Raw genomic sequence first — 9,657 nt, 5'->3', positions numbered from 1 at the left:
AAAAAAACATATCCTCCCCGAACAGCTAAACGCATTAAAGTGTTTGCCCCCAGAGAGGGGAGAGGCAGAGGAGACCTGCTACACTTGGGAGCTCTGGTAGCATAGTGGCTAAGGCACTCGACTGCTAACCAGAAGGCTGGTGGGACCACCAGCCACTCCTCGGAAGGAAAATGGGGCAATGAATTGGGTCCGACTTGATGGCATGTAACAACGACAGATCAGCAGTAACTCTTTAAACTAAATGTGTACATAATGAAAAGGAAAAGGAAAAATGTTCTCTGGGGAAAAGAAATAGAAGAGGGAAAATATTGCCCACTGTTTCACTTTAACATTTTGTTTATTTTCTTTCAGTCTTTTCCTCCTTTGTCATTCATTTTTTCACTGTTCCTCACCCCCACTTCCTTGCAACATTGCCATAAAGAACTGTATATAAAATTGCTAGCTAACTCATTGAGCACTTAATTGCCCAGTGGACCTTGTGCTAATAAACACTTTATATGCTTTATTTCATTTGATTAACTTGTGGGTGCTTATTTTTAAACTTATTGTATCATAAATATTTTTCATTATCGCATATGGTTTTCATAATCATCTTTTTCTTAGCATGATACTATTCTACCCAATGGAATACTTATCTCTTCCCCAAATCATTAGCCTCTTAAGTTGCTTCCAGTTTTTCCTATTACAAAGAATACTGGGATGCTATCTTTTCCCCAGAGCATTTTCCTGAGGATTATGGTTTTAGGATAAGTTCCCAGCAGTAGGATTACTAGGTCAAAGAGTATAGATGAACTGGCAAGTTGCTTCTTTTAGGTTGTCCAAAGCACCTTTATCTTCACTGTTTAAAGTGATACGATGCTTCACACTACTCTGAGATGGGTGGGAGAGAGAGCAACACACAGTTAAAGGAAGGACCAGAATTCAAATGGATGTTCCCTAACTCTCTCTTGTATTCTCTTCCCACTGCGTCCCCAAAGTGAACATAGACTGAGCTGTCCTTGACCCTTTCCAGACATATTAGCCTTTCCCTACAAGGGCTTTTCTGTCTTGGGGCCTTTTCCTTTCACTGATGTCCATTCTGCTTCAGAAAGAAAATAAGACGTGCAACAGCCCAAGGACCAAACACTGTGAAACCTTCTATTAAGTCTAGAGAGGAGAAAGAGTGACATAGGGAGGAGAACATGAGAAAACAAAGTGAAATGTGCTAAATTGGAATAGGAGACAGGACCCATGAAAAAGTGCACAAAGAGCCAATAAGAGGTGGTTTTAGAGGACCTCAAAGTTTAAGAGGAGGTGTTTGAGTTGAAGATAGTGAAAGGATTTGACTTGAAGAGCGCTGGGGTCATGGTATGACCCTTCTGTACACAATGCATCTGGGACTGTCCTGAACTATTAATTGCTATGAATTAACTTTCTCAAGATAGTAACTAATTAATTTGTGTTTTCTCTTTTCTTTTCATTTTTAAATCATCAAAAAATAACTTCAAATGAATGTTTTCCAGCCACAGAAAAGACTGAATCCTGCTTTACCCAACCAAAACCATGTAAAATGGGAAAAGAAGCCACTTTTCATGGCAGCGTTCAAGGGGAAACCCTTCCTCCACTGGAAAATCTCAACATCTCAGCAACATCTACAGCTAATGGTGTTAAATCCTTCCATGAACAGCCTGTGGCCTCCTCAAGAACGGATGGAGCTGATCAACCAGGCTCCACAGGAAAGGAATTAGCGTATCACCCAGGATCCACAGAGGAGACTCAGCCTCTAGAGGAACCTCAGGACAGGCCACCTCAGCTATGTGGCAATGATGATACCCCAGGAGCAGAAGAAAAGAAGGAAGATGCAGAAGCAGCGGCTTTGGCTCAGTCTTTGACAGGAAATGCTAAGACTGAACCTTTAGAAACAGAAACTGAGGGTCAGCCTTTGAGGACAGTGGGAGAGAAGGCCTCTCGTGGAACTGTGGAAGGTGCCAAGAATCCACACACTGCCAGAGAGATGAAACCTCTAGGAACATCTGAGGACATCCGACCTCGGGAAACAGCTGGAGATCTGCAGCCTCAAGAAATAGCACAGAAGAATCGCCAGCCCGAAATTTTGAACATTGTTTCCAAAGAGAATGAATCTGCAGAAATGTTGGATGGAAGTCAGCTTGGGGAAATAGCTGAAGAGCAGCAACTTCAAGAAACAGAGGGAAAACACGAGCAGTCTCAACTTCTAGTAACAATTCCCAAAGAGGAGGAAACGTCAGAAATTTTGGACAGAAGTCAGCTTGTGGAAACAGCTGTGGAGAATGATGCCCTCCACAAAGCTCCTGAAGTTCCTGGAAGCGTGGAACAGATCCAACCGGAGGGAACAGTTGGAAGCATGGAGCATCCAGCAGGAATTGTCAAGGCAGAGGCAAATGTGGAAATGGTCAGGGAGATTCTCACTAATGAAGAGGACCAACAAATTGAAGGTAAAAGTTGTTAAAGGTTCAGGATGTTTAGATGAACTCCAGAGGAGCAGCTCTGGGGGTGGGGCTGGCTGGCCCACAATCACTAGATTCCCCATCTCAGGTAGCTGAAGTTCGTTTGACCCAAATCAAAAAGACTTCTATTCCTGGGAAATGGGCATCCTGTCAATGCTTAGTTCAGTTCTTCAGCAAAAATTTTCTAAAACATAGTCCATATCCAGATTTTTAACATAGAGCTTGGCTGTTAAATAGAATCAAATATTGAAGACAACATATTAAAAATTGTTGCATTTTTCCCAGTTCCTTCTTAATCAAGCCACATGAGCATACCAACTCTTGCCAATAAATGGCTAGCAAAGGAGTTGATCTTTCAATAATAATAATAATAAACCAAAATACTGGATCTTTAGAGTATAATTTTCATTTGCTGGTCTTATCCTTAGAAAAGGACTGTCAGTCTGCTTCCCACCCTTGTCTAGTCTTTTTATTAGAGGAATAGAAAAAATGTATTGTGTCTTGGAATATGGTATTTTAAATTTTTAAATGTATTTTACCAGCATAAAACAATGGAATTTTTACTGTTCTGTATTGGCATTGCAATAAAAAAAAAATAATAATCTTTTCTTCTGGGGTATGACTTATATTTTGGTAAAGTTTAGCTCACGGTACAGTATAGTTAAGTTTCTCAATTCTGGTTTTCATTAACTTAGTGTTATTTGAGTGCCTAATCAGATGCTAGGTGCTAGGAGTGCAGAATGAATAAGAGATAGCCCCTGCTTTCAAGGGGCTCACTGTCTATTGAGTGAAGGCAGAATATAAATTTACTTTAATCTATTGAGGTAAGTTTTCAAAGAAAGATGTGTAAAAATGCTTTGGAAACAATAAGGGAGGAGCAATTAAACGTATATGTGTTTTAGACCAAGGAGCTCTGGTAGCGAAGTGCCTAAGGCATTTGACTGCTAACCAGAAAGTTGGCGGTTCAAACCCACCAGCCACTCTGTAGAAGGAAGACTGGGCAATCTACTTCCATAAAAATTTACTGCCTCAGAAACCCAAAGGAGGTCGCTGTGAGTCGGAATCAACTCGATGACATTTTTTTTTTTCTTTCTTTCTTTTTTTAATATTTTAGACCATTTTTCATATAAAAATGGTGTGAGGCAGGTGTCTGACAGCCTCTAACTTCACAAGTGGGAAGGGGGGTCAAGTTCAACAGCCTGAGGCTGATGTCTACCTCCTCTCTCCAACATTTTCACCAATTCTGATGCTAACCGTCCCTTCCATGGCACTCTCTCTTTCCACTCACAATTATGGGGTTTATCAAGGAAGAAACAGGTTACAACAGAAATGACTCAGGATACAGTTCTTCGATCAGGACAGCCTCTTCTCAACAGTGCCTGCAGCACGCCTCTCTCTGGCCCCTAGTCTCTTGGCCCTGCGACTCCATGGCCTCTGCCCTGCTCAGGCAAGTGTAACAAAGCTCTTTTAGCTCTGCTAGTAAGTGCTCAGAGGCACTGTACCCCACCAGTCAGCTTCCTCCCTGAAGGCAGTCAGCTTCCTTGCTCCTGCTGGGTCTCCTGGTTCTGCTGCCATGTTTCTCTGCTGCGGTGTCTCGCTGTCTGTCTCGCTGTCTGTCGCCATCTCAGCAGAGTGTTGCAGCTCTCTCTCTGTGTCCTGGGTCGAGGAAATTCAGTGTAGGGATCTTAGGTCCAAAGAATGCACTCCATTTCTGGCTCTTCTTTTGTGATGGTGGTAAGATTTCCCCCTTCCTGCCTCTGAGAATGGCTCATTTTAAGCCTAGTGGGATGGGACAACTAATTAATACCCATGTTAGGGTTCCATACATCTCATTTGCATGATGGCATAGTGCCTAAGGCATTTGACTGCTAACCAGAAGGCTGGTGGTTCAAACTCACCAGCCACTCCTCAGAAGGAAGATTGAACAATCTACTTCCGCAGAGATACCGCCTGGGGAACCCAAGGAGGGATTGCAGTGAGTCAAATCGACTTGACGGCAGTGAGTTTGGTTTGGTTTTTTAGTATCCCCACAAAGGGCTAAATACACCTTATTTACATTATTACCAAGCTATCCAATCCCCCGCCTCAGTGGACCACAAGCACCTCACATTTACACAGTCCTACTCAGTCATTTGGTGGGAGTTACAAAGGGGCATACCAAACAATTCACTGCATTGCAGGGGGCAAACTCAAAAGTCATTAGGGACTAACAGTTGCCATCAACTTGACTCTGACTCATGGTGACAGCATGTGTGCAGACTAGAACTGCTTCGAGGATTTTCAAGGCTGACCTTTTGGAAGCAGATCTCCAGGCCCATCTTCTGAGGTGACTCAGGGTGGATCTGACCCACCAACCTTTTGACTAATAGTCGAGTGCTTCCGTTTGTACTACCCAGGCACTTTCTTTTGGGATTGCTGTTGTTGCTGTTATGTGCCATAGAGTTGGACCCAACTCATAGCGACCCTCTTGGGTTTCCAAGGCAGTATCACTATGGAAGTAGATTGGCCCATCTTCCTTCTGAGGAGTGGCTGGTTAGGGATTAGGATCATGAAAATGAGTGAAGCGAGGGGCACATATAATACTGTAGGGAGCTCTGGGAGGCCATGATAGACAGGAGAACACAGCCGGGACAGAAGAGGCAGCCACTGATTAATCCCATATGATTGTTCCTATATGAGAATGGGAGCCAATGTTGCCAAAACCAACTTTTCAGGGAAGCAGATTTGTATGTGCAATGTCCAGATTTTTAAATATTGGCAGTGTTTAAATGTTTAACTATTGTTTTCTTTAAACAATATAATAGCCAAGCAAGACAGGTCATTGGACACTCCTGGATCACCTTTTGCTTTAGATATGAATGCAACTTTCTCTTTGTATTATGTTCTACTGTCATTTCTTGGGACATTTTGCGTCCTGGTTTTATGTAAGAGCATGCATAACTCAGAGAGGTTAAGTACTCAACATTGTACGTTCAGAGGATCTGAGAGAACCAAGGAAATTATCAGAGCTATCCCATTCATCACCTTTCCTGGCACCACCAGGGTGTTGAGACCTAAAGAGCAGGAGCTGCCCCTATAAGGAACAAACTGTGGGTACTTTATTGTTAATGCTAAATGAGTGTCTCTTAATATCTCCTTTGGTTACTTTTCCAGGTGAGACCGGAGAAAAGGTTGAAACTGAGATGGTGAATGAGAAAGTAAGTGAAGGGGGCGAAACAAAGGAAGAAGAGACCGGAGAAGCCGTGGACCCCTCAGCAGCCACATAGGTGGGTATGGTGATAGCGGGATGAATGGGCATAGAGCTTCATAACAGAGAAGACAGAAAAATGGCCATGAAACTGTGGTTATAGGTCTTACCTGTCAACATCTGTATGTTTTGTACAATTGTACAAATTTCACATAATTGTACAATTATGAGTGTGGTTATAGATAAACTATTGGAACCATGACAATGATGTTATTATGTTCTTGTTCATTTTATTCATAAAATTGTTAAGCCTTGAACAGTTTTCTTTACTACCTAGAAGAGTCACACATTTAAACCTACATTACCCAGAGCCAACAAAAACAAAGATATGTGATTATTTAAGACTGTGAGGGGACTCTCTTCATTGTGGCGGTAGGCCCATTCAGTATAGAAAATAAGAACTTAAGAAATATAAACCTTGAGGTACAAGTGGCTGGAGAAGAAAGTTGGCAAATTTTAGGCAACTCAAAAAAATAATAACTTCAGTGGAATATATATGAACAATAACAACAGCAACAGGGCAACACGTATCTGGTATTTTTGTTCAGTCACAGAATTTAGAGCTGGAAGAAATCTTAGAAAGTATGTCATATAATTGCTTTTTTACTTTAAGTCTGTCTACAGCTATGTTGTTGTTGTTTGCCCCGACTCATAGCGACCCCTCCTTGGGTTTCCGAGGCAGTATCATTACGGAAGTAGGATTGCCCAACCTTCCTTCCGAGGAGTGGCTGGTGGGTTTGAACCGCCAGCCTTCTGGTTAGCAGTCAAGTGCTTTAGCCACTATGCTACCAGAGCTCCTTGTTTTTCCTTTGCATCGTGTTATATCAAATAGGGTAACTAAGTACTTTTCAAAAGAATGCAAATGTTCATGCTTTTTAAGGCATTTTTCACAATTAAAGGCTATTCATTCTCCACATGGCATTTTGAATCAGCTATTGATTTTACAATGATGTGAAGTGTTTCAATTGGGGTTATCCTTTTGACTAATATTAAAAATATTCTAATTGACTCTTAAATATATTTCAGAGGCAATGGACAGTAATGATTAAAACCTAGATTTGTTGTCTGTGTGGAATCCATTTCTTGAGGCTTGCTTTCTTTTTTTGATGACTGCTGTTTATTATTAGGATCTCTGGTGGTGTAGTGCCTAAGGCACTTGACTGCTAACCAGAAGGCTGGTGGTTCAAACCCACCAGACACTCCTAGGAAGGAAGACTGGGTAATCTACTTCCGTATAACAACAACAACAACAGCTGTTCATTATTAGGCTTTAGAAGTGGAAAGGAGCTAAGGAATCAAGATTGTAAAAGGATTTCTAATATTTAATTAATGTTAAAATGATGCACCACAGAAAATCACTTTTCAAGGATTATTCCAAAGTTACCAAGGGATTTGGATAAATAATATATGTGACTAATAATAATAGTTAACTTGCCTACCATTTAGTGCCTTGTGCTATGCATATCAGGATAAAATAGTCTGGAGACATTGGGTTTTTTTTTTTTTTTTATCTTATTTGTAAATATATATATTTTAGGTGGCTGTTCAAATAAATTAAATATAATCTTTTATTTTAGCTTCTATATTAAGATGACTATTAAGATGACTGCAATTAATTTCCAGGAGATTGCATGCAGGGGAGAGTATATTATCTTTATTCTGATTTTAATATTGGTTTCTGTTTTGGACTTTAAAGTATTAAGGAAGACTACAAAAAGAGTTACTTGAGTAAATGATACCATCTTTTCTGCAAAGAAAAGAAACTGGGTTGTGTTTTCTTTGAGAGCAAGGAGCATGTGTTATGTACCTTTGATTTAGGCATTTAGCTCCTTTAATGGACTATAGTAGGTGCTCAATAAATATTTGTTGAATGAACAAATGAGTAATAAAAAAAAATACCAAAGGTTTCTATCTATGTTTAATTCACTAACAAAGAAAACATTTTAAAATGTGAGTTTGCACAACCCAACCACAGCCCTCTCTGAGAATTTGAAGAAAATACATTTTTTCATGTCAAGGCTGGTCAAGCTCAGTGATACATGTACATTTGTTGTAGGCCCAAAAATAGCATTTTTTTCTTTTTTTTTGTCAGAAAGTTATATAAATCAGAAAGACATATAATTAGATCTTTCAAGCTACATTTTCCTATCCAAAGTTTCTTTTCCTGACAGGAAGATATTGTTATACACTTACTCCTCACTTATCACCTATCTCGTTATCCATTATCCAACATGTCACATTTACAACAATAGTAAAAAAATCTGCTATCTGACTCTTCTGCCCATCAGCGAAATACATCTGTCGGTAATGAATGCCAGGGTGCAAGGCAAGAGTAAAACAGGCTGTGGTTAAGGTTGTGTGTCAACTTTACGGGGCCATGATTCTCCATGGTTTGGCATCATTTATGTAATAACGCTATCAGCCTCTATTTTGTGATCTGATGCGATCATCCTCCATTTTCACATAATGCTGATTTTTGCATAATAATCTAGTCTTTGAAACCTATCCATGTCAGTAAGTGAGGAGTGGATGTGCAGAGAATAAGTAGAAAATGTCTGAGCTTACTGTGAAATATGAATGATCACCCTAAAATATAGAATTGTTGTTCATGTATCAAGCACTGAAATAATAGGATCAATTTATTTAATAGTGTCAATGGGGCAGGGAGGCCTCATCTTCTGACCTCCTCTAACTCCACAAGAGGAAGACAGAATTACCATCAGTAGCCCAAGGCCTATCCCTGCATGGCCAGACATACTGCCTCTCTCCAGCCCTTTCACTAACCCTGATACCAACTGCTCCTCCCACAGCACCCACCACCTCTCTGCTTGGTTTGATAATTTGCTGCAGTGGCCACACAGAACTAAAAGATTATGAGGTTTATTGGGGAAGAAATAGGCTACAACTGAAGTTCGGAAATGCACTGAGTCTCGCAGCCTGCCGTCTCTCAGCTGACATTCGCTCTCAGTCTTCCTCAGCAGTGTGTGTCTCTCAAGGTCTTTCTCAGCAGTGCTTGTCTCTCACATCTCTTTCTCAGCAGCATGTGTCTCTCATGTCTCTCAGGAGCACGTTTCTCTCAGGAGCATGTCTCTCTCAGCCAGCAGTCAGAGAGACTTCTGCTTCTAGAAGGGCTCCTTCTGAGCCTGGCAGAGTGACCACTAACCAATCCCAACATCAGAATTCTATACACCTGAGAGAGGGCAAACTTCCCAGAAGATTGCTACCTGCTAGTCCAACAGAAATACCACAGGTGGACTACTTTAGCAATCAGGAGCTACTCAATTGCTCATGGCAAATTCCACCACAGAGTTAACAAAGACTTATGGCTAGAAAAGCCACACTATGTAATTTACTACACCACAAATAGGCATAAAAAGCCATTCTCTAATAGTTAGATTATTTTTTGATGAAAAAAATCTCTGACATATGTTAAAGAGATCTATTCAGAACTCATTCTTGGAAGAACTTTCTCAAAAAGCATCACACGCTTCCAAGGTAAAATCTTTCAAATTGTTTATGGATCCTATTATTTTTGGTTAATGACTGAAATAACTTGTTCTCAGAAACTTTTGGAAACTTATGTAAACTTGTGGTATTTTCTGTACGTTTGTGTTTAACCTCTAATATGGACATTTTAGAAATTTTGTTTCTTATTCTTTTAGATGTTATTATTCTTTTTTATAAAGAAACTACTAAGAAGAAAACTTGTTGTTGTTGTTGTTAAGTGCTGTCTAGTCGTTTCCAACTCATAGTGACCCCATGCACAGCAGAACGAAACACTGCCCTATCCCGTGCCAGCCCCACAATCCCTGCTATACTTGAGACCATCATTGCAGCCACCGTATCAATCCATCTCGTCGAAGGCCTCCCCCTCTTTCGTCGACCCTCCACCCTACCAAGCATGACATCCTTCTCCAGGGAATGGTCCCTTCTTACAACATGACC

General features: G+C 40.7%; 1 protein-coding gene across 1 annotated transcript in view; it reads left to right on the top strand.

The window, feature by feature from the left end:
• Window positions 1-5,731, top strand: part of ERICH5 (glutamate rich 5) — a 27,267-nt gene extending 21,536 nt beyond the window's left edge. Inside the window, exons 3-4 of the mRNA XM_042783629.1 lie at window positions 1,509-2,453; window positions 5,619-5,731. Of these exons, the coding sequence (XP_042639563.1) occupies window positions 1,509-2,453; window positions 5,619-5,731 (1,058 nt within the window). The remainder of the gene's footprint in view (window positions 1-1,508; window positions 2,454-5,618) is intronic.
• The last annotated feature ends 3,926 nt before the right edge of the window (window positions 5,732-9,657 follow it).

Source organism: Orycteropus afer, unplaced genomic scaffold, assembly GCF_000298275.1.
Source record: "Orycteropus afer afer isolate SDZICR_OR568_19922 unplaced genomic scaffold, OryAfe1.0 scaffold00021, whole genome shotgun sequence".
NCBI lineage: Eukaryota > Metazoa > Chordata > Mammalia > Tubulidentata > Orycteropodidae > Orycteropus > Orycteropus afer.
This window is presented reverse-complemented; position numbering and strand designations above follow the sequence as displayed.